Here is a 26263-nt window from a genome sequence, read left to right as displayed (position 1 = left end):
AGAAGTTCCACGTAATGAAAGTTACCAGGGAACAGGAAAAACAAAAACAAAAGCAAAAGCAAATACAAGCTCCCAATTGCTAAAAACAATGAGAGAGATTGGGGAGGAGAATACAATGAGTAGTCAAAGAAAGTACATCAGTGAATATGAGGAAGATGCAAAGGTAGAAAAGCAGAGAAAGATATCCAATTGCACAATTAACACCCACAAAACTTCTTGCAGATGAGACTAAAAACTACATAAACTCAAGAAGTTCCACGTAATCAAAGTTACCAGGGAACAGGAAAAACAAAAACAAAATCAAAAACAAAAGCAAAAGCAAAAGCCAAAACAAAACAAAGGAACACAAAAAATGAGAAGAAAAATGTATCTTTATACGGCAACTGTATAGGGGTTTATCAAATAAAATATAATATATCAACTGTATAATGAGAAATGGCAACGCACCCACATAATTGTATCATCATGCTACTTGATCCTACCTTTAATGATTTCTAATTTATAAAGCCTAGTGGGAAAAAAAAAATGTCAATTAGCAGAGCTAATCTATGCATAACAATCCATCATTCAGATAGAGATATGCCATACTAAAAAAAATTTAGTAATTTTTTTAATTCCAGCCAACATAATAAGTTAGATTCTGTTACAAGCTCTGAATATGGATAATTCTTTTACAATTGTACCAAGAACCATTTTAAAACTGTAGCACTTTCAGTCTTTCACTATACTGATGGATACTCTGAAGTGATTTACCCAAGGGAAGAAAGAAAGGAAGCATGTGCAAAAAGAGCAGAAATTGTACCAGAACACAGCACAAGGTATATTGCCGTAGTCAGGTTTGCTAGGCTGCCCACCAAAAACTGTTTTCTGCAGGCAACACAAAAAATTGAATCCGTCAACATGAAATTACTTGTATCATGTAAGTACCTAGTGATATAGGAATGTTAACTAATCACAAAAAGAATGCAAACTCAATAACGATAACTAATAAAAGTTTAGATTGACCACATACCGCAAAATATGTTCCTTCCATTAAGGCCACAGGAGTAAGATTCATTCTATTTGTAACATCACCAATGGCCCATATGCTTGGTATGTTTGTGCGAGAGTACTCATCTACCTGAAATGAGTGGGACACCTCACAGACGTTAACTTCTCATGGTACAAACAATTTTTTTCTCTAACAAAACAAATTTCCTTCGCCAACATCAAACAGCCCGTGTAATAATAGATCAAGAAGAACAACTTGTTAAACAAATTAAAGATAAGAAGCTTACAAACACTAAGAACCATTAAAACTTTCTTGTTACACGAGACCTAAAATAATTATACAATAACTAGCTAGAATAAGCAGCATGTGCCTAGTAAACTAAGTCCAGCTATCCATCTCTGATAAGTGTAGCACTTAAAACTATATAAAAAGCCCAAAAATCCAATCTACCTCTTTTTAATGCTCATGAATACTGCCATATGAACTATATCAAAGAGCAAGAAATACATGAAAAAGGTGAAGAAAAAGATAGTGACCTTTACAGCTCCAGTCTTGTCAAGCTCAACACCAACAGGTTCCAAATTCAACCTCTTTGTGTTAGGAACACGACCTGTGATCAAGAAAAAATATATAATTACCTAAAAATTTACATTAGAAATCAGAAACTAAAGTGACTGTTCAACTATTCATTAGATTTTTCTTTTTTCTTTTTTTTCTTTTTTTACTTGAGCGTAGTTGGGGGAACATTATTAAAGGCCCGCCTAGGCCTAAGTCCCATTCAAGCCCAAGGTTTGCGCCTTGTAGTGTTCCAGGCCAAGCGACTTCGATAAGGTGTGCCTAGGTGCGCACCTAGGCCCAAGTCCTTTCCAGACCCAAGGTTTGCGCCTTGTAGTGTTTTAGGCCAGGCGACTGTTGTTAGAATTTATCTCCACCTACCACCTCCACTATCACACACTCCACACCTACCACCTCCACTATCACACACTCCACCTACCACCTCCACTTCACTCCTACACCTACTACCACATTTTCTTCTATATATAGGAATTGTAAATATATCAACAAACAAGATATCAGATATCAATCAATAATACATAAATTTTTACATGGTATCAGAGCAAGGTTAAAGATCTTGGTGTTCTTCGCCTTCCGGCGGGCGGCAACCTTGCCTTGACCGCCCGCCGGATCTCAACCAATTCAAACCTCTCTCTTCCTCTGTGTCTCTGGCAGCTCAGTTGAATTCTTTAAAATCACCACCTTCTGTCCTTGATCTCTTGTTACCTGAGAACAAACCCGATTCTCCAAGACCGCTATTTTTGCCATCCGCACAACTAGATTGCGCATCGTCTTCATAATCGAAGCATTTTTGGGGTTTAACAGAGCTTACAGCAGTGTTCATGAGTGGTGGCACATCATAACCTCCATCAAACAGTTTCCTCTTTTTGAGTCATCATACTGGGCGAATGTCCAGTGCTTGCTTCTTCGCCATCTTCAGAATAATCGCCATCGCCGTACTCATCATCAGAGTAAAGTAATGCATTGAGCTCTTCGGTGTCTTCGTGCATCTCACTGCCCATATCATCTCCATGATTTTCATTACCCTCATCAGTCAAAATGGGCCCAGGGGAATGAATGGTATCTCTTCTGGTTCCTAGCTCTATCTTATTCAAATCATAACCATTTTAAACTATTTTCCATCCACCACCATCATCATAAACAAATATGCATTGTGTTTATTATCATTCCTCACCCATGTGATCCACTCTACCCAAAACAAATAAAATAAATAAATAAATCAGCAAATGCATTGAACCTCTCGGGCCACTCAATTCACTATTCTTATTATTATTATATATATATACTTTTCCATTTTAATATATTTTCCATCCACCACCATCATCATATTTTTTTTTTTAAAATATAACTGTAAGCCAGGACAACTCTTCTCTGCTATGGTGGTTAGGAAGCCAGCACATCTCTTCCTCGATGAGCTTGAGATCGAGTACGATGAGCAGGATGACTATGTCGTGATCAAACATGCAGCCCACTATCTCTCTCTCTCTTCCTTTTGGCAGTTTGAACACACTTCACTTTTTTAATGACAGCCACTTTCATATAGAATACCACTTTTTTAATGCCAGCCACTTTCTTCATGACAGCCACTTTCATATATATATTTATTCCGCCAAATAATATCACTTTTTTAATTTCTTAATATATTTTCTATTTTAATAATATGAGTGGCCTCACTTTTCCACCACATTCTCTTTTTCTCCACAATATTCTTGTTTCCACCACCCCAATATGCAATATCAACTCACAGATTCACACACCATCACTGGTTTTTCAAACCATTATTTTATTTTATTTTTTTAACCAAAAAAAAACAAAACCATACATTTCATTTCATTCATGACAGGGATCAACCCCGATCACATTTCTACATCAAACCACACAAAAAAAAAAAAAAAAAACAACAACAACAACAACAACAACAGATTTGTTTTCTTTTCTACAGCGGCCACCAACCGACCTCACTTCTTCGCCTACTCCGCCAGTCTTTTCTTCTTGCCTCCGTCCTGGGCGGCCCTTGCCGGTGTTGCCTCCGTGTTTCCCACTCCACTGGGCATGATCACTACTCCCTGCTCCTCCACTGCAGCATATGGTGGCCCTCCGAATCGGAACATCACGGTGGACTTCCGCTTCAGCTCCTTGTTTTCTGCCCTTAGCACGCTTATCTCTGCTCGCGCATCCTTATACATGCGTTGGAGCAGAGCCAGCTGGGAGTTTAAATGCTGCACCTCATTTGTCCTACTCTGCAGCCGGTTCGACAAGTTTGTGACCGCCGTCATGCTTTCCACACATGCCTTCAGAGTATACTGATTGGCCTCCACATCCGACTGCACTGCCATTCTTTGCTCCACCGACCGCATCGGAAAGTTCAACGGAGCAAACTCCGGGGCGCTTGGTTGAGTTTCCAGTGCCACCGCACCAGTTCTCTCTCTCGTTGACTCGTTGAGGTCGGGAAAAAGGGTGAGCAGCCCGCGGGAAGACGATGAAGCCATTTTCTAGGCAACAGAGTGTTACACAGTATCTCTCTCAGAAATCTCTCTCAGAAATCTCTCTCAGAGGTTTTTCGCAGCTTTTCTCTGCCTCAGCCTCAGCATCAACCTTGGTTAAATAGCAAGGCAGCCACGCGCATCGCGCGCCTCTTGCCACCAGCCGACAAACGGGCGCGCAAGCCAAGGCGCCCACGTGCCTTGCCATCATGTCCGGCACACCTTTTGATGATTGGGCACGCCTTTTGATGGCACGCCTTTTGATAGATTGGGCACACCTTTTGAGGGTGCGATTTTTTAAGGGTCCGACAAGACTCTGTAAACTGTCCCGACATTGATTCCGGTTAGCTCCTTTATGGGTCCGACAAGACTCTGTAAACTGTCCCGACATTGATTCCGGTTAGTTTCTACAAGGGTCCAGCAAGACTCTGTAAACTGTCACAACCACTGTTACAACATAAACTGTCTTCTACAACGGTCCGACATGACCCCATAAACTGTCTTCTACAACGGTCCGACATGACCCCATAAACTGTCTTCTACAGCGGTCTGACACCGCCATACAGTGTCCTCTACAACGTTATGACACCACCATCCAGTGTCTTCACCAATGGTCTGACACGACCATACAGTGTCTCCTATCCTCTTTTATTTTTATGTATTTTATTATTTTGTTCCTTTCTCCAAACTCAAGTTGGTTAGTTTCTATCCTCCTTGAGTTTGCGGGGGGCTGTTAGAATTTATCTCCACCTACCACCTCCACTATCACACACTCCACACCTACCACCTCCACTATCACACACTCCATCTACCACCTCCACTTCACTCCTACACCTACTACCACATTTTCTTCTATATATAGGAATTGTAAATATATCAACAAACAAGATATCAGATATCAATCAATAATACATTACAACTGTGATACGGCGCCTAACTGGCGCAAGGGTTGCGTGTTGAGGGTTTTTTATTGTTTCTTTAACTGATTTTGTTTAAAATCTGACCATTGATTTAATATAGTGCAACTATAGAAGATCCCTACTCTTATTACAGATGCAAATATATTGGGCATTCAACCCCAAATCAATGATAGAAGAAAAATTAGCCATAATTCTTAATTTTCAAAAAACACTAAATGTTTAACACTTCCTTTTGTTTATGTTGAACCCTAAATTATTTCCTTATATTAAATTATATTTTTTTCCGTACAAGATGTGCCTCACTTCGGTGAAGCTTGCGCCTCGCCTTGCGCCTAGGCACCAGGAGACCTTGGCACCTTGGTGCACTTATCGCCTTTAATAACACCGCACGGCCCTATGTTACTTGGATCATGAATCGTTTTGGTATGTGCAAGAATTTAAAATTTGGCATCAATCATTATAAAATGCCATTACATAACAGTTTCAGTGATTACCGCCATCCGTTAAGGCCCCTGTAATAGTGTGATAAAATTCCCAACTATAACGGTTGCTACCATTACATAAAGATTGTAGTGGCCGTTACAACACCATTACGACCATTACACTTCTATGTTTTACAAGTTTTGTAAATCAAATCATTTTTCTCATTTTTTTTAGCTATTAAAATCACAGAAAAGGTATATAAAACTTATTCGAAAATCTTAGATCAACATACTTAAAAGTGTCCTGTTTTCAAGTTCTACAAGATTTGAGTCAGTATAAAAGTTAAATGAGCTTAGTCCTCTCTTTTCGTTTCTTTCAAACTTTCATTACTATTTTTCCTATTCAACAAATGCTAATTATTTTCTCATTTGATTCTTTGCTGATTAACTTATGCCTATTTGGTTTTAGGTTAAATTTGTTGAACATAGATTGGATATCATGTTATGTACTTTTACATTAGTATATGTATGTTATCATTTTTTATTATGTGTATGAGACTATTATTTTTAATAGGGTAAATTACACTGACCTCCCTTGAGGTTTGGAGAAAATACAAGCAACCCCACAATTTTGACATAATTACATTGACCTCCCTTTTAGTAAGGTTAAAGAAACCAAAACTAATGTAGATGGTATGAAGACACAAAGATACACAAGGTAAAATATACATTTCAATGTGAAAGAGATGATAACATTATTATTTTTTATTCATACGATTAACAAATTTTTTATAAAACGGGGGGGCAAAGTATTATATAAATTAAAACCTTAGGGAAGCCCAATATAATTATGCAAAACTTATGGGTCATATTGTATTTTCTTCAAACCTCAAGGGAGGTCAGTGTAATTCACGCCTTTTAATATTAACCATACTTCATTATATATATATATATATATATATCCACAAGTACAATTAGTAAAGTAAAGAAAATTAAACACATCCAACAAAAAGAAAAATCTTTATAGTGACTTAAAACTAGTGTAAAAATTAAGACATTTGTTGGATCGTATTTAAAAATCAAACAAAATTCACCAAAAGCCATTTCAACCTTCGCTAAATATGATTTCTGAAATAAAAACGTGTGCATTAGTAAATTATCCCAAATTTTGTGAACAAGTAAAAAATTCATAGCTTTGGTTGCTGCCAACGTTACACTATGACCGTTACACCCCACAACCACACCAACACCACCATTACCATTACCATTACAACAGCCACCATTGCTTAAAACATTGGGTACATGGAATTGGAAGGTGAACATAGTTCCCACGCGCTCAAAAATATGGTACGATAATGATAGAATTGTACAACTTACATTATTGAAATTTAAGATACTCCAAGAGTAGTTTTATTTTAACAAGGCATCCAATAAAATTTAGTGTTTTTTTTTTCTTTTTTTTCTTTTTTTCAAATTCATCATATAACAACACATTTCTATGAGCATCATAACCTATTTTTTAAGTTGTCTTGCCAAAACTCCGCTCTTCTTGGATTTTAGTTCATCATATTTGATTTTTGGGAGAATTACAAAAAAAAAAAATGGAAAGAGCCAAAAATAATTAGAAAAGAATGGAGAATAAAAAATAATTACACTACACATGGCAAGATTCATGTTCATAATAGATTTGACAAGGATTTTACGTATTGGCTGTCAGGCTACCTAACAACCAACCCTTCTTTATCTAGGCTTGGAACTGATTGTATAAAATATTAGACACTAAGCACTAATTACAAAATGGTGAAATTATCAAAATTCCCTTCCCTTTCCTTCTCCTCTCTTCCCTTGTTCAATTCCTTCTCCCTTGCAACCTTAACCCACTACAAACCTTAAGCCACCATCGGTCAATCCCTCCCCTGTGCTTGCAGCCCCTCCCCACCATCCTCCAATGCAAGGATGGGTTGCAAAGGGTAGGGGAGAGGCTAGTCGTTCCGGGCGTAGGGGTTGGTTGGTTGTGGCCTAGGGTTTGTAGGTGGGTTAGGGTTGCAAGGGAGAGGGGAAGAAAGGAGAGAGAAATAGAAGAGAATTTTGGTACCGAATTTTTTTTTCACGGTTCTGTAATTATTTTACATCTTTTCCATTGTAGTGTAATGTTTTTATATGTCTGTAATTATTTTTTGATCTTCCCATTTTTTATTTTTTATTTTTTTTGTAATTCTCCCCTGATTTGTTTCCCTCTCAAGGAAAATATATTGAAACAAAAAAGAGTTAGGATAGCTTTGGATCACTAAATACACCGTTTCGTGTTGATGACTTTGGTTGGCTCTTGCTCAATCACAATGTCAACGATGGATCTGAATGGATGAACTGGTTTCTGGGAACTGATGAAGATGGATTTGGGTCCTTTTAGTCTCACTTAGAACTTGTGGAGGCTATGTATTATGCAGATGGTCTTTGTGTAGATGATGTACAACAAGAGTACAGCAATGGGGCACTAGGTCAATGCAGCAAAAGAGCAAGTTTACCACCACATGGAATGGATCAAGGTTTGGCTCTGATTCCATATTGAGGTAGTATGTAGTAGGGAGGGGAAGAGAAGAACACACAGATGAGCGCAGATCACAACAACAATGGGTGTCGTCTAAAGCTGTGGGTAGATCAATAATAGAAGAGGGAGGGAATCAAAGGTTATAGCCAGTGGTGTTGCCCCAAGAATCTGGATTGAACAGATGTATGGGTCACATCACAGGAATGCAGAGCTGAATGTATTAGGTGCAGTGACAGATTGTTGTTTGTTCTGTGATTACCAGAATTGATGTAAAACAGTGAGGACAAAGGAGCAGCAAAGAAGATAAGTGGGACTTGATCAACAAATATGAAATGCAATACCTACATAGAAACAAAGCAAATGGAAGAAAAGCTAGAAAATAAAATGACCAAAGCAATGAAGATGACTGCACGAGATATTGAAATGTAGACAATTTCTTCATTGAGGACCTGTTTGGTGGTAATCTTCTTTTTTGGACTAGGTTAGCCCAAGACCAAATCTTTTGGTTAATGTTGGAACAAATTTTAGCAAGTGGTTAATTGAAATATAAACTACTGACACCCATTTGTTTTGATGTAAAACATTTCATAATTTTCCAGTGTTTGGTTGGACATAAAATATTTTACAGAGATTTTCAAGGAGAATATTTTACCACTCAAAAGCCTAAAATGGCATGGATTTGTTTATTATTATTTTTTTTCAAATCATTTTCCTAATAAACTCTCCAATGATGTACCCAATACATATATAAACATATACATACACATGCTTAACAATCCATACCTATACTCTACATGTATATACATGCATATATATGTACACACTTTGATATGCATGTATATATATTTGCTAATATACATACCTATATCCTAACCTATACATTCAATAGTACAAAAAGGTATATTTCTGTAGAATACATGCTTGTACAGGAACATACTACATTTCTTTAGTCTTGGAAAATCTTTTTCAACGTCTCAAAACACCAACAAAATAAAGAGAATAATTTTTTCATGCAAAACACTTTGCATGGAAAGCATTTTCCAATGTAAAACATGTACATCTAAACCGATGGCTGTTAATGTCAAAACTACCATGGGATGATATGAGTATAGAGGATGTGAGTTTAGGGTAGTCCAGCTCTGTGAGGAACTATAAATAAATGTGACCTTCTGATGTGAAATATATTGAACCACAGGGCAAGACCAAGTATCTTCTCACAATTTGATCTCAAAATTAAGAATCATGAATGGTTTTATTTGATACAACAATGAGGTCAATTTTATCAATAGGATAAGACTGTTGCCTTAGAAAAGAAAAGAAATATGTGCCACTAGCCACCAGCACCACCATAAATTGATATAAAACACCATTCACGGGGGATTAAGTCTCAAATCAAGTGCAATCATATGCTTTATATTCTTCGTGCAAGATTAAAATGTAAATCAACAATACATAAACTCAGTATTTTTATATGCTGGTAAATAGGACATAGTTCAGAATTACCAGTGGCAAAGAGTACAGCATCAGCCCTTATTTCTTCACCATGGTCTGTGCGAACTTTTATCCCCTCGTTCATTTTAACCAACTAAATAATCAAAAGTATCATTAGAGCTCAGTTATCAAAAAGAAAAAATGCGGGCATCACTAATCTCCAACATGTAAATAAAAACAATTCCAATAGATATAATAATACCTCTGTCAAATTTGTCCTAGGATGCAAATTAATTCCTCTGCCTTCCAGATTTCTTGCAACCACTGCTCTCATTTCATCATCAAAACCTCTGCATTAAAAAATTTCAAGAGAAACAGAATTAAGAACACAAATGCAGTAGAAAAGCCCAAGCTAAAGAAAAAGAATATGGTAATACCCAAGAAAAGCCCAAGCTAAAGAAGTTTCTGAATATAATTAACAAAATTTATTGTCATGATACATAGGTTCATGTGGGTAGATTGGACGTCTTTGGAAGTTTTTTTGTCATATAGAGTGGGTCTTTGGAAGGGTGTTAGAAGGGCGTGGAATGATTTCTAGTGTCAAATGAGGTTTATCATGGGTAATGGTATGCAGGTTTGTCTTTGGCATCATATTGGGTGCGGGGAGAGAGGTTGGAGGTGGCTTCTTCAGTTCTTGCTAGCATTGCTACAGAAGAGCTGCTCTCAGTGACTATATCTGGAGAGGGGAGCATCATGTTTTTTGGGGATATTTCTTTCTAACCAGAGTTCAGTGACTGGGAAGTAAAGGAACTACTGGATCTTTTTGGGATGCTTTATGAACTGTCCAAGCATGTGAGAGGGAGAGGGAGGGGAATTTTTGTTTTGGTCGAGGTCAAAGTCCAGCAAATTCGAGGTGAAGTCTTTCTACAGAGTTCTGATGGGCTTCAGACATGTTTATTTTCCTTGGAAGGCAGTTTGGGTGACGAAGTCTCCTTCAAAGGTTGTGTTTTCTGTTTGGACAATGGCACATGGTAACATTCTTGCCATCGATAATCTTATTTGGAGTAAGCAAATACATGTGAATTGGTGTTGCATGTGCAAATCATGGTGGTGAAACAGATCACCTGCTTATTCGTTGTTTGGTGGCTTAGAGCAGTGTGGACTTTGTCTCTCGGTTTGTTTGAAATAGTGTAGGTTTTCCTATCCAGTGTGTTGGGGAGCTTTTGCACTCTTGGAGGGAGCTAGAGTGGATAAGACAAGGAAGAAGACTTAGTGCTTGGGGCCTTTGGCGTTGATGGGGTGTATAAGGAGGGAGGGAGCACAATAGAAGGACTTTTATGGAGTAGAGACTCATTTTTTCCCATAAATAGATAGGTGGTTCTTGGGCAGTGTTGACCCCTCTTTGAACCAATTCTTGGATTTTGTGTTTTGAATAGTTTTGATGTATAGGTGATTCTTTTGTTTGTTTTGCTTTGTATACCGGAAGCAACCCCTTGGAGCCTTTGCAATGTACTATATACTAACAAAAAAAAATGTTGTACTTTGGAAGAAAAGCAAATTGCAAGTAGAACCAAGTATAACCTTAATGGAAGTTCTTTTCTGAAAAAAAGATCGACAGTAGAACCCATTCCACGCCATATTGAAGCGAACTCAACAGCGATGTACCTAAACAAGAGAAATAAATCATCTGAAAGTCATAACCATGCTAACCAAACTTAATAGAACAGACAGATGCAGATGTAGACAAACCCTGCTCCAAGAATGACAACATGCTTAGGTAAGTCCTCCAAGCTCAAGGCTTCATCAGAGGTTATACCAAACTCCTATAACACAAGATGGGAAAAAAGATAACATAATTACATAACACACTAAGAGTTATTGTGGATCAACATTCATTTCAAGTAGTTTATCAGTTAGAAAGTTGGTGGTGATGTTCCAAGCAAAAAGTTCACATAATAGGACAGTCAAGAGCTTGAAAGATCAACCACATGCATCCAGAATTAGAGTCATATATAATAAAAATCAGAAAATTTACCTGCCCCGGAATAGATGGACGTTGAGCCCTACTTCCAGTTGCAATGAGTATGTGTTTTGCTGAATAGCATATTTTAGTTCCATCCAGTTGCGTCACCTCAACTTCATTAGGACCAACTACTTTTCCCTCTCCTTCATATAATTTAACCCCTGCGTTTGAAAGTAACCGTTTGTAGACTCCATTTAATCTAAGTATTTCTTCTGTCTGCAATATTCCCAACAGATGAAGGAGAAAGACAAAATATTAGACACCATCATGTGCATTCCTGCTCCAAATTATAACAATGACGAACCCTAAACACATAAATAGCAAATAACATGTTCAAAAAAATACAAACTAGATAATGAATTATCTACCTAGAAAACTAAAGTCAAAGTTTCACTTATTAAGCAATCAAGCCGAAGTGGACAATCTTAGCATTAAACCTAGGTTTGTAACTTCGGGAACCTAGACTTAAACAAGGCATCTAAGTCCAAGTCTAAAATGGGGCAAACAAAGTGAAGAAACTTAAGATCATAATATATAAAGAGGAAGCTAAAGAGAATCCGTAACAGTAAATATGTGATGATGCCCCTGAACTAGTGATGTACATGTGGAAGCAGCTCAACTCCCTTCTACAGAGCAGAGTAAAAAATGATAAAAACTATTGAGGCCTGACATTTCCCAAGAATTATAGTAAAGTCCCAACATGCGTTAAATTATTAGTAAAGCGCCCTTTGACCTCAGTGAGGAGACCTATGACAAGCCCAATGGCAATGGATATGTCCAAATGTACTGAACCATGAGAACAGTACATTTCTTATTCCTTTACAACAAGCTGGCAAGCATTTTTGTCAGGAAAAAAAAAACAAGCCCAGTTCCGTACTTGGTTTGATGCACTCCTGACTTGTAAGATCTTACTAAATCAATTATGGAAAATGTCGCATGGACACTTCAAAACATGGGATGTACTCAAGTAAAAGAAGAGATAAGTATAGAATTTGGCACGTGTCCAATACAATTAATATTGAATGTATATGCAACAAAAAGTGCTAGGTATATGTATCTAAATTTCTTATGTGGCGAGTAACATAATCTCCTTTCCAACTTGCTCCCCTCAAATTGCTCGGACGAATCCACTCAGGACCTCATCTAGGGGCCATGCACTCTGATTACTCAACAACTTTGTCTTGCCTCACCAAGGCTTTTGCCACCTTGATACATGCACCCTAACAATATCACAGCTGCCTAGGTTGAGACACTGGGAGCAAGGCCTATGGACACCAGGGTTAGTGCCTCAATCATGGGGTGCCCGAGCAAGCCATAACCCGCAAGAGATTATCAGGGACTTGTGGATTGGCAGTTAGAACTAAGGGATCATCAAAGTTGTCCAACTCAACCCCTCGGGGTGACCCCACTTTGACCAACCTTAGACATGAGAGATCAGCCTCTGCACAAACACCAAGATTGACCAAAGTCATGTGACACCTCCGAGAGTGTATCACAACTACCCACTATTGTACCTTGAAAGGTGTATCACACCTACATCTGTCAGTGTCAGTGTCAGTATCAACCTACTTCTGTAACCCGACATACAGAAACACACATTTAAGGAGAGCTCACTCTCCCACTCAAACTCCTCAGAGGCTTCAACCCCTTGCTGCAACTCTCTCTCTCTCTCTCTCTCTCTCTCTCTCTCATGTTTCCTCGGCTCTCTCCCTCTCCACCACAGGTGTTTTGCGCCATCTGTGCCTACCATGATTCCCAAGAGCCCACGATTTGGCCACATCTCCAACGACCGTCAACATTATACTCCGGTGTGAAAGACTGGTACTCGCTTAGTATGGCACTCTAGGGATAAACAGCCTTCTCCAAGTCTCACACCTGCAAGATGTTTGTACTCAAGCCCACTTGTGTTTATCTATCCACAGAAGGTATGTTACAAACAAAAATAATAAAACCTGATATTTTTTGCTAGCAGTGGGTAAGAATTAAGATTGAGTTTTTTATTGCTCCCTCCTTAGATACTGTCTTTATCTGCTATCTTTGTTACTGACAGCAAACATGTTACACAACAGACTTTATTTTTCACTAGGAATTGAAGAAAATACAATCGAATCTTTGAGAATACCATTGTGAGCGCAAGTCCAGGATATAAGAATTAGGGAGGGAGCTATATACACACTGGCAAGTTGGCAACCAATACTTCAAACCAAGTCCATGTAACTCAGTGTGCGATTAGCAGTCATAAATCCAAGTCAAACTCCATTAAGTAAATAGCAGAGTTAAACAACTTTGTTTACAGAACAAAACTAGTTATTATTTTAATATCTAAACCACTGTAAGAATAAAATTTATAATTGAGCATTTAACAGATACATAATTCAGCCATCGTTTGACACATCACTTTGCAACTTCCAAAAAACTGAATTCAATTCATTAAGAGATTATGGGTAAGTCAAACCCAACAGAAAATGGAAATAAGAAATTTGTGTACAGTAATAAAGAAATGTCGACCTCAGACAAAACTAGGACTATATGTCTTATCTCAGACAGAAGAACATTAGTACAGTACTGCTAGAAAGTCACCCACACTGAAATAAAAACACATTTATTTACTAAGAATCACTGCCACTCTCAACATTTTAGATGGCACTTCTACCCATGAGCAATTTCGAGATTAAGGTTTCTACTGAAAGATGCAATATGGCTTAATGATTCTATATTTCTTTACTTCCTTTATAAACATTCTAAGATGCTTCTACTTTATTATGTGAACTCATTTCTCAATGACAAACAACAAATTTCAATAGTGAAAAGAAGAGTACAACGGCAAAGATGGATAAGGTATCATCCAATTCTTAGGGGGGTGGAAAGAAAAGGCAAATTGAATACCACAAAAACAAAATAAATGACCCCTACAGCCCCCAACAAATATAGCCCCGTACCGTAACTACAAAAGGTGCTCAAAATTGATCAACTGCCATCATAATGGGAGCTCCCTCCTAGGCCAATAAATCAACCTGTTAATTAGCAAATGTAATAATCAATCTAACTTCTACCTCTCAAGAAATCAAAAATCCTTGAGAATAATACGGAGACCCAAGGACCAAGATCTCACCCAAGGTACTACAACTTCTGCATCAGCCTCAACGAGACAAACTGCTGGAAATTTGTGTTAATGTATATAATATGATAGTGGTGTTAGTGAAGGATAGTAGCACGTATAGAATATGATAGTGGTGTTGGTGGTAGATAGTGGCATGTATATAATATGATAGTGGTGTTGGTGAAGGATAGTGACATGTATAGAATATGATAGTGGTGTTGGTGGTAGATAGTGGCATGTATATAATATGATAGTGGTAGATAGTGGTAATATATAATATGTAAGTGGCATATAATGGGTTATAATGATGTTTGTAATATCTCCTATATAAGGAGTGTCATTTGGTCTTGTAAGATAAGAAGTTTTGAATATAACAGAAATATATTCCTTCTTCCTCATATTTTCGGAGTTCTTCTTCCTCATATTTTCTAAGTTGGTATCAGAGCAACAAAAAACACAGCAGCCCTAAAACCGTCATAGCCATGTCGGAAGTCACGTCTGAAACCACTTCAACCCCTACCGCTGCCATTCCGGTGAAAACGTCCAACTCTCACTCTGTCCAAATCACCACCATCCGCCTAAATGGTAATAATTTTCTCCGCTGGTCACAATCTGTCCGGATGTATATCCGTGGGCAAGGAAAGATCGGTTACATCACTGGTGACAAGAAGGCTCCTGCTGTTAATGATCCGCTGTTCGACAGTTGGGACGCTGAAAACTCCATGGTTATGACATGGTTGGTCAATTCCATGGAGGAGGATATAAGCTCTAATTACATGTGCTATACTACTGCACAAGAATTGTGGGATAATGTTAGTCAGATGTATTCTGACCTAGGAAATCAATCTCAAGTTTTCGAATTAACTTTGAAGTTAGGAGAGATTCGTCAAGGAGATGATTCCGTCACCAAATATTTCAATTCGTTGAAAAGGTTGTGGCAGGATCTTGACATCTTCAACACATACGAATGGAAATCAGTTGACGACTGCAACCACCACAAGAAAACTATGGAAGACAGCCGTATTTACAAGTTTCTTGCCGGCCTCAACATTGAGTTCGATGAAGTGCGAGGAAGAATTATTGGCAGACCTCCTCTCCCATCCATTGGCGAAGTATTTGCCGAAGTCAGAAGGGAAGAGAGCCGAAGGAGCGTCATGCTTAAGAAAAAAGGTACTGATGAATCAATTGAAATTTCTGCTTTAATTAGCGATGCTGCGGCCAACAAGGCTGCAAATTACCAGCGCAGGTTTGATGATAAGCCACGGGTCTGGTGTGATTTTTGCAACAAGCCTCGCCATACACGCGAAACGTGTTGGAAGATCCATGGCAAACCTGTCAACTGGAAAAGCAGCAAATAAGGAGAGAAAAATCGTGGCTTTCCTACCGCTAATGAAGCCGATTCAGGTCCCTTCAACAAAGAGTAGATTGATCAACTCTTAAAGCTGATAAAATCCAACTCCTCATCCGGTACTCCTAGTGTTTTGTTGGCACAAACAGGTAGAAATCCTAAAGCCTTCTCTTGCCTAAACTTCTCTCCGTGGATCATAGATTCCGGTGCCTCCGATCACATGACTAGTTTTTTCCATTTATTTAGTACCTATTTCCCTTGTTCTGGTCATGACAAAATCAGAATAGCCGATGGTAGTTTTTCACCTATTGCAGGAAAAGGATTTATTAAACTAACTGAGAAAATTAATCTCAATGCTGTTCTTCACGTCCCCAACTTAGCCTGTAACCTTTTGTCTGTCAGTAAACTATCTAAGGATTCTAATTGTCGTGTTACATTTTTTGAATCCCATTGTGAATTTCAGGACCAGAACTCGGAGATGATGATTGGGCGTGCTAGGATGCTTGAAGGTCTTTACTACTTTGATGAAGTACCTGTTAGTAATAAAAAAGCTCAGAGCTTTAATAGTACTAGTTCAATCTCTGTTCAAGAAAAAATAATGCTATGGCACTATAGGCTAGGACATCCTAGTTTTCTTTATCTGAAACATTTATTTCCAGAATTATTTAAAGGGATTGATTGCTCTTCTTTTCATTGTGAAAGTTGCATTTTTGCAAAATTTCATCGCTCTACTTATTTGCCAAAACCTTACCAGGCTTCCAAACCTTTTTATTTGATTCATAGTGATGTTTGGGACCCTTCTAAAATCACTACTCTTCCTGGTAAAAAATGGTTTGTTACATTTATTGATGACCATACCCGCTTATGTTGGATTTATTTGATGAATAAAAAATCTGACGTGAAAAATTTATTTACAAATTTTTACAATATGATTGAAAACCAATTTCAAACCAAAATTGGTATTTTACATTCTGATAATGGAACAAAATATTTCAATGAGCAGTTGGGTGAGTTTTTGGAAAAAAATGAGATTTTTCATCAATCTACATGTCGGGATACCCCTCAACAAAATGGCATTGCAAAACGAAAAAATAAACATCTACTTGAAGTAGCACGTGCTATAATGTTTTACATGCATGTTCTTAAATATTTATGGGGTGAAACAATTTTAACAGCCTCTTATTTGATAAACAGGATGCCTACAAAGGTGTTAACATACAAAACACCTTTTGATTGTCTCAAAACTTTTTTTCCTGACACGAGGTTGTTTTCTGATTTACCCGCCAAAGTTTTTGGATGTACTGCCTATGTTCATGTTCCCAGTCAATTTCGTTCAAAACTTGACCCCCGTGCTATAAAATGTGTTTTTTTGGGTTATTCCTCAAACAAAAAGGGGTATAAGTGTTTCGATCCTCAAACCAAGAAATTTCATGTGAGTATGGATGTGTTATTTGTGGAAACAAAATCCTATTTCTCCAACACTTCTCTTCAGGGGGAGACAAGTGGAGTAGAAGACCGTTTTTGGGATATTTCTATCCCGCTCCCCAATGTCATTTATCCTACACAAAAACCACATCTGTCTGATAATGATCACTTAGGAGAACCAAGTTCTATGGTGCCTAGTCAAGAAGATTCTTGTTTAGGGGGAGAAGTACTACAAAATGATCTAAATCCTGAGCTTCAGGTTTACACTAGGAAGCGATTTCATCTGAGGAATAATGACCCGAATGTCCATCCTAATGACCCGAATGTCCACCCGAGTTCTGGCATCGAAATTTTAGGTAATCCTATTCCTTCTATTTCCGACCTTGATGTTCCTATAGCAATTAGGAAAGGTGTCCGAAATTGCATTAAACATCCTATTGCAAATTACCTCTCCTATCAAAGACTGTCTAAAAACCATAGAGCTTTCACATCTAGGATTTCACACTTGTTTGTTCCAAGGAATATACAGGAAGCATTGGATGATCCGAATTGGAAATTAGCAGTCATGGAGGAGATGAATGCTTTAAGGAGAAGTGGTACTTGGGAGATAGTTGATCTACCCAAAGACAAGAAAACAGTTGGGTGTAAATGGGTGTTTACGATAAAATGTAACGCAGATGGAAGCGTTGAGAGATACAAGGCGAGACTGGTGGCTAAAGGCTTCACTCAAACTTATGGGATCGACTATCAGGAGACGATTGCTCCTGTTGCTAAAATAAATTCCATCAGAATACTTTTATCTCTTGCAGTAAATTCAGATTGGACTCTACATCAACTTGACATTAAAAATGCATTTCTCAATGGTGTTCTTGAAGAGGAGGTGTTCATGAGCCTACCGCCGGGATTTGAGCAGAGACTTGGAAGCGACAGAGTATGCAGATTGAACAAGTCATTATACGGACTCAAACAATCACCAAGAGCGTGGTTTGAACACTTTGGGAAGGCAGTTATCAGTTGTGGCTTCTCGCAGAGTCAAGCAGATCACACAATATTTTATAAACATTCAAAAAACAGTAAAATTGCAATTTTGATTGTTTATGTTGATGACATCATTTTAACTGGTAATGATGAAGCAGAGTTAGCAGCCCTCAAAGAGAAACTCGCAAAAGAATTTCACATTAAGGATCTGGGAGCCCTCAAATATTTCCTCGGAATGGAATTTGCAAGATCCAAGGAAGGTATATTCGTTAATCAGAGAAAATATGTTCTTGATCTCCTTGGAGAAACAGGTATGCTTGGTTGTAAGATGGTGGAGACTCCGATCGAGCCTAACTTGAAGTTACAAGCTGCTAAGGCTGAAGAAGTCAAAGAGAGGGAACAATATCAGCGACTTGTAGGGAAATTGATTTACTTGTCTCATACGCGGCCTAATATTGCCTTTGCAGTCAGCATGGTAAGTCAGTTCATGCACTCACCAGGGGCAGAGCACTTTGAGGCCGTTTATAAGATCTTAAGATATTTGAAAGGAACTCCAGGGAGAGGCTTACTGTTCAAGAAACATGGGCATCTTCAAGTTGAAGTATACACAGATGCAGACTGGGCAGGAAGTGTTACAGACAGGAGATCAACATCCGGATACTGCTCCTTTGTAGGTGGGAACCTAGTTACATGGCGGAGTAAAAAACAGAATGTGGTAGCTAGAAGTAGTGCAGAAGCAGAGTTCAGAGCTGTTGCCCATAGAATCTGTGAAGTAATGTGGATTAAAAGAATTCTTGAAGAATTAAAGCTTTCTCACCCGACACCTATGAAGGTCTATTGTGACAACAAAGCAGCTATATCTATAGCTCATAATCCAGTTCTACATGATCGCACAAAACATATAGAAGTGGATAAACATTTCATCAAGGAGAAAATCAATGCTGGCATAATCTGTATGACCTACCTTCCAACAGGTGAACAATTAGGTGATGTGCTAACGAAGGGACTACACAAGAAGCAATTTGATAAGCTGACTAGCAAGCTGGCTATGGAAGATATCTTCAAACCAGCTTGAGGGGGAGTGCTGGAAATTTGTGTTAATGTATATAATATGATAGTGGTGTTGGTGAAGGATAGTGGCATGTATAGAATATGATAGGGGTGTTGGTGGTAGATAGTGACATGTATATAATATGATAGTGGTGTTGGTGAAGGATAGTGGCATGTATAGAATATGATAGTGGTGTTGGTGGTAGATAGTGGCATGTATATAATATGATAGTGGTAGATAGTGGTAATATATAATATGTAAGTGGCATATAATGGGTTATAATGATGTTTGTAATATCTCCTATATAAGGAGTGTCATTTGGTCTTGTAAGATAAGAAGTTTTGAATATAACAGAAATATATTCCTTCTTCCTCATATTTTCGGAGTTCTTCTTCCTCATATTTTCTAAGTCAAACATCAGAAAAAACACGGTAGAGGCTTCTTTGAGGCATTCCAAGAAAGATGAAAAATCTCTTAATGGCAACCTCAAGCCTATAATGCTACCCATTACATCTCTAATCGTAAATCAAATTCCTGTGTTTTCAAGAGAACAAACATCATGCTGCTGCTCTAAGAAGAAGTTATACCTCCCCAATAACTCATGGTAAGACTCAAAGACCATTAAACCCACTGGGAAGAAACATAGGCGCCAAGATAACAAACTTTTAACACCTGGGCTTTTAATAGAACAAAAACAGAAGATAAAGCTTGGTAATGGAACTGTGTTTCCAAAATAACAAACATCCATACACATGAGGTTCCACTAGGCCCAGATTTGCTGCTCTAAGAAAAAGAAATCACATCCCTTCAGTCACTTCTAATAACAGAAAGGGGCTTCCTTTCAAAAGCTTTGGTAATTAAACCCCAGGGAAGATAAAACATAAAATCTGTCCTTAAGGGCCCTTTTATTGGATTGCACCCCTTTAAAATTCCTAGATTTCATTGCAATCCAGGTAACCAAAATTATAGCTGCCATACACAATTCCAGAGAAAAAATAGCTTTCTCACTAGAGCCAAAATCTTTGAAAGATGTTTAAAGGAGGGAGCTAAAGTATTTTCTTCTTTGCTTCTTTCATAATACAATTAGCATAACCTATAAATCCTAGAGTACCTTTGTACTCTTCACAGCTTCTGTATATAATGAAGTCCTCTTTGGAGGGCAGAGGAATAAAAGGATAAATGAGACACCAGCCCACAGAGGTGAAAAGGGCAACCTAAGACATGATGACAGTGCAACCTAAAAGGATTAGAACCTTCAGTTTTTCTTAAGTAAATCCAGACATGATGACAGTGCAAACCAACTTCAACCAGAATTAGTCCAGTTCTCCCACAAATTTTTGCAAGTTCAGAGACCAATTACGCTAAGACTACATTTGATGAAGGTTTTAATCCAGCATTGATTCTTTATTTTGTTTCTAAAAGCAAGTTCACAGTAAGAATAATCCAGCATTAATTTCTGCAGCACTTAATACTTTTCATCATAAGAATAATCTTTAAACCACTGATTCACTAGTCTGACATTTCAGTACAAGTTACAACCACTATTTGCTCATTGTAAATTTGTAACTACACCGCTCACAGTAATCATTTTGTGACCAAGTTTTTTTCCCTGGTTTCTATTAGTGAAAGAGAGGTGAACATATAAAGGTGCTACCATGCAATCTAATAACAGTATGTACTGTGCATAAAATAAAAACATATAATTTAACACTGACCTTCTTATGCAGAAGCTTTTTCCAATTGAAATCAATTTTTTCATTCAATTCCCACCCATAGTTTCTGGCATCCTACAAAACCAAAACAATAGTTATATCAACCATTTCAAATAACCACATAAACTAAATAAATGTTTTTCACTACATTCTTATAAAGGATGGCATTATTCTAAACCAAAACAACAATTAATAAAAGTGAGTTTTATAACAAAAAGAGAAAATCATTTCAAGGCATCCTTAATGAGGCAGCTTGAGAAGACATATAACTAAAAAAAAAAAAAAAAACTGCCAGGCAAACAAGGAACACAGATGGATCACAATCATAACTAATCATCACATCCGCCCTGGGTTGCTCGAATAGCTTCTACCACTAGATGTATACCAAAATCTCAATCTTCTCTTCAAAAACTATTCATATACATGGCATATTCTCCTATCAAAACTGATATGAATATCAATTGTGCATTAACTTAGATAATCACAACTTTTGGGTCCAATTTTTTATATTTGACTTGTTTCAATTTTTCCAGCTGTAATCTTGTGTACCATCTATGACAATTGTATTTAGCATATAAGAAGACCATTAACTGATGAGTGTCAATCCTAAGTGTTGGTGGGAAGGGGAGACTGGGCACAGAACTTCTGCTACATTTGCATAAAGTGGTTTTCCTTGGACTCAAACCCACGATTCTGTATACTAACTAAAATCCATGATAACTTCTAAAGGAAAATAAATAAATAAACCACCATACAATGTCAGAAACAGAAGTTCCATCTTTTACATAAGATGCATTTCAGTCTCTAGGTAAATAGAATTAGTTTAGTTATGTACAACCGGATAATTTTAATTTCAAGCTTCTATCTTTGAAAACATACATACATATATGTTTTAAAGCTATATTCATTTATATGACCACATTGAACAAGATTGTGGGAAACTTGCAGACGACTCTCACTAGTTCCCAACCTTTTTCCTTCATCTGAAAAATTAACTTCGCTGTTGCAAACAGGAAAAAGTTGACCAAAATGCTAATAACCTCAACTATAATTTTCGCCGGATAATTCAATGTCATATATCATGTCATTCTGACATAAACTATTATCTCACCTCAAGTTCTGGCCCAAAAGATGCTCCATAAACCAGAATCTTCTTGGGAACACAGCCACGAATAACGCACCTGCAGCGCATGAGAACAACAAAGATTATATGTGATCTCAAATTCTATTATTTTTTTATAATATATAAAAAATAAAAATAAAAAACTACAATTAAATAAAAAAATCATTACTAATTTAACATCTAAGGACCAATATAGTCTTGGTTGATGAAACAAAATGAGCAACTTTAAGCTAGAAGTGTCAAGAAATACTTAAGAATTTAAAAGGTTGAGGTTAAGTGGTTTAGAAAACCAGAGAAGAAGATGCAAAAGTAGCATTCCAAAAAATCTCAATTAATATTCATTCATGCAAAGAAGTAAGTTTTATCCATACACCCCTGTTTATATATAGCTACTCTACCAACAAAAAAAATAGAGAGAAAAAAAAACTACAAATAATTAAGTATAAAATAGAAATAATCCAAATATGGAAACATAGTTCTAACAAACTAAAATTCCTAAACTAATGCCCTTTTGCACCTAAAATACGTCTTCAGTCTCCATTCTCCTTCATCCGCATCAATTCTCCCCAACCGAGAAGGAGTCTCCTCCGAAGAGTAATGACAAAGATAATGCTCCAAAAGCATTGGATCAGTATATTTTGGAGAGCTGTGGCTGATTTGTGGTGTGTACATTTTATTTTATTTATTTATTTATTTTTTGGTCCTTTTGGAGGACTTATTGTCCTCCTTTGTATTTCTTTTTTGTATCTCCTATTTTTTTATTAATAATATTTCTTTGTTGATGGTCAAAAAAAATTCCAACAAGTGAGAGTGGAATCTTTTAAGGGGAAACAATACATCTCATTTTCAAGTAATTGTCAATAATTACATACAACCACGATGTGCTCAGCAACCCTTCTACTTGTATTTCTTTGATAAGTACTTTATTACAGAATTATAAACAAATAATACACATCTCCCTTTATGGGATATCCAAGAGGCACCCACCTCACTTCTATATACTAGCAGATCATGTCCAACACAGTTAGTTTCTGACCACCAACATAGGATCATCCCATGATGACCCAACATTCAGAGTGCTGGATCTCAATTTTAACGGCCATTGCTTTGTCCATATAGGCTACCCATTTCAAAATAACTCATACTGTTCATTAAGATGACAGATAATCTATTCAAGTAACAACCTTCAGTTAACTTAACAAAAATCATAAGTAACAGATGGAAGTCAACAACCATGATTTAATGGTTAACATTTATATCCAAAAGCTAAAATGGCAAAGGCCACTAGAAAGCATACTATTAAAGTTATAGTCTTAAAAAAACTTACGTTCCACCAACTCCTCCAATAACTTCTGAGCTGATTGGATGAAATGGAAGCTCGCAAATTCCAACCTTGCAAAATCAAATTGATCGTCAGGAGAATACTAAGTAAAATACTGCTGAAAAGTTCTTCCAAATCAAGGAATGAAAATATGGATTAAACACCAATGAAAACCAAATTGCAAGAGAAACAAAACAAGTCTATGGGTCAAGCAAATAAATTGCAGTATCGGTTGATGCAACAGTCATGGTTGTGTGTAAGACGGTATTGGGAGTTTGGAATCTGAAACCAAACTTGTGAATTTTTTTCAAGCACTAGCAAATACCAACAAAACTCATTGAAGAACATGTTCTAACTTTATTTATCATAATTTGAATGTTTGTAATGGTTTTTAATCAACATTGTGGCACCTAAAATATGTTCTGTAAAATATCATAGAATTTCATATTGTTTTCGAGGCCCAAAAAATGGAGAAGTTCAGGTAGTAAAGGACTTTAATTATCTAGGCTGTCGATTTCCCAAGCATCATTGTTATTATTAGTCATTGGCAATTGCATTGAAAATTTAAAAAAAGAAGAAAAAAAAAGTACTTATTTAACTTGAATAACTTAACAAATTTTCTAATTTTGTACTAATTAATCCCATTTGTATACACCAATAGAAATCAAATTTTTAATTAAATTCATTTGGCCGTGGGTTTGGGAGAAAGATGAAAATTTCACACACCCACTTACCACTAACAATCACACAGGCCACACAAAATTATTTGTCACATATATTACATAATCTATAAATAATATGCAAAATTACAAATTCAACTAGTCAACTATAGATCTTCACATCTTATATATGAATATGATCTACAAAAATAAAATTAAAAGCATAGCTCATAGTCATGGTGTAATACCTTAGCTCCAAATTGAGCTGAAAATCGAGCTGCACGAACACCCCCACTTCCAGCCCCAATCACAAACAAATCAAAATCATAGTGAACTTCCACTTGATTAAATTTTTCGAGCTCCCCATCAATTAGCATCTTCCTTGCCATGATTAGTAAACTAAACCCAAACAAACCAAAAAGTATAAGCAAACAATAGTTTAATACCCCACAAAACAAACTTTCATTTGGCAGCCAAGAAAACAAAAGAAAATACAAAACAAAAAGGAAATTGGGATCTGATCTTAATATAAAACCAGATGGTCAACAAAAGCACAAACAGTTTTGAATATTCTTAAATAACTAAGAAATTTGATTCTTTTTTCTTTTTTTTTCTCAGGGAGAGACAAACCCAGTTGATATTTTGTTCAATTTGATTTTCTCACAGAATCTCAGCAACCAAACAAAGAAAATAATCAAAAAATGGAATGGGTTGGTAAGTATACTTGACAATCACCAAGTGTTTCTGGGTTGATCTAAAAAGGCGTCTCAATTTTTTGTTCCTCTATATATATACTTTTCCAAGTCAAAGATGATCTTTGACGAGAAAACGTAGAAGAAAAGATTGGTTGATGAGAAGAATAGCCACGACAGAATTAGAACAGAGTAGCGAGGCTATACATACATATATATATATATAGATAGATATATATATATATATAGAAGTTAATATGATGATGATATAATTGGTTTCACCTTTTCTAGGGTTTATGAACGAATCTTGAGAGAGTGGAAAGATTTTGAACTTTGAAGGTCGTAAACTTATAACATGGATACAGGCAAGGTTTGATAGAAAGAAAATTCTCTTTTGTTTCTTGTTTTCACACCCGAAAAAAAAATGTCCTTCTAGTGCTTTTTTTTTTTTATTTATGGTAAATTACTATCACCTCCCCCATTTTAAAAATATATATATAATTAATTTTATATTTTTTACATAATTACATTAATTCTTTCAAAATTTTAATTTACAAAAGTTTTGTTTGGAAAGTTAACAATTTTAATTGACTTTTTAATTATTTTAATCTAACTAAAAAAGTTATGTTTAGAAAGTTAATTAACTTTTTTTTTTAGTTTGTTTGATAATCGTGAAAGAAAAAGTAAAATCATTATAATTTGGATGTGATATTTTGTCATATTAATTATTTTAACATTTTTTGAGTGGGTGTTTGGAAAATGGCTACATTTTTTGACTTTTTGATTATTTTTTTATTTTAATAGATTATTTTAGTTTTTATTAGGGGTGAACAACGGATATACCGATCCACTCAAACCGACCGAACTAATCTGATCTGCCGCATTTTGGATGGATACGAAATGACGAGAGGACGGTTACGGATTGATTTTTTTCAATCCGCCTAGTTTGGACAGATGACGGATTTGAGGTTCCTTTGGCAGCAATCGAATCGCCAAACCACAAACACTCCTAATCATTTATAAGACTTTGTGTTTACAATTTGTTTAGATATTCTATTTGTATTTTCAATTAAAAAAAAGTTTAAATATTCTATTGAATATATTATGTTGAAAAAGAGTTTTCAACTTGAATATATTTTTTGAATTGAAAAAAATAAATGTATTATTTATCCATATTTTTTGGTTTTTAAATCTAACTCTAAAAATAATAAATAGAAAATATGATATATATTGGTTGGTTTTTGTTTTTAAAAACAGATAAAAATATAACAATACAGAGACATACAATTTCTACTACTGCTATGTTCATAGTTTTGGTGGTTTGAATTATTTTTATATTTTAAGAATCACATATTGTAATACTTTATGTAGATGAGGCATGTTATGATTGTAATATGTGGATGAGACATGCAGTGATTGTAATATTTTAAAATTTCAAACTTTCTTTCTTTGGATAAGGC

The 26263-nt window shown here is 36.4% G+C and overlaps 1 protein-coding gene across 3 annotated transcripts in view; it reads right to left on the bottom strand.

The window, feature by feature from the left end:
• The window catches only part of LOC114307370 (glutathione reductase, chloroplastic), a 29240-nt gene extending 3980 nt beyond the window's left edge, over positions 1 to 25260 (bottom strand). The window contains exons 1-13 of one of the 3 annotated variants that reach the window (XM_028252774.2): positions 25086 to 25260; positions 24360 to 24510; positions 23459 to 23523; positions 22120 to 22189; positions 21012 to 21083; positions 11407 to 11610; positions 11121 to 11194; positions 10953 to 11036; positions 9634 to 9721; positions 9444 to 9525; positions 1528 to 1601; positions 1013 to 1120; positions 803 to 867 (exon numbers count right to left, since the gene is read on the bottom strand). In XM_028252774.2, the coding sequence (XP_028108575.2) occupies positions 803 to 867; positions 1013 to 1120; positions 1528 to 1601; positions 9444 to 9525; positions 9634 to 9721; positions 10953 to 11036; positions 11121 to 11194; positions 11407 to 11610; positions 21012 to 21083; positions 22120 to 22189; positions 23459 to 23523; positions 24360 to 24500 (1127 nt within the window). In that variant the 5' untranslated portion in view covers positions 24501 to 24510; positions 25086 to 25260. Of the gene's footprint in view, positions 1 to 802; positions 868 to 1012; positions 1121 to 1527; positions 1602 to 9443; positions 9526 to 9633; positions 9722 to 10952; positions 11037 to 11120; positions 11195 to 11406; positions 11611 to 21011; positions 21084 to 22119; positions 22190 to 23458; positions 23524 to 24359; positions 24511 to 24741 lie in introns of all 3 variants that reach the window. The other 2 variants (XM_028252773.2, XM_028252775.2) reach the window with 2 other exon arrangements.
• Between the last annotated feature and the right edge of the window lie 1003 nt (positions 25261 to 26263).

This window comes from Camellia sinensis, chromosome 7, assembly GCF_055761805.1.
Source record: "Camellia sinensis isolate YWXY chromosome 7, ASM5576180v1, whole genome shotgun sequence".
In the NCBI taxonomy this organism is placed as follows: Eukaryota; Viridiplantae; Streptophyta; class Magnoliopsida; order Ericales; family Theaceae; genus Camellia; species Camellia sinensis.
The sequence above is the reverse complement of the archived record's forward strand: the minus strand, read 5'-3'. Positions and strand labels throughout refer to the sequence as shown.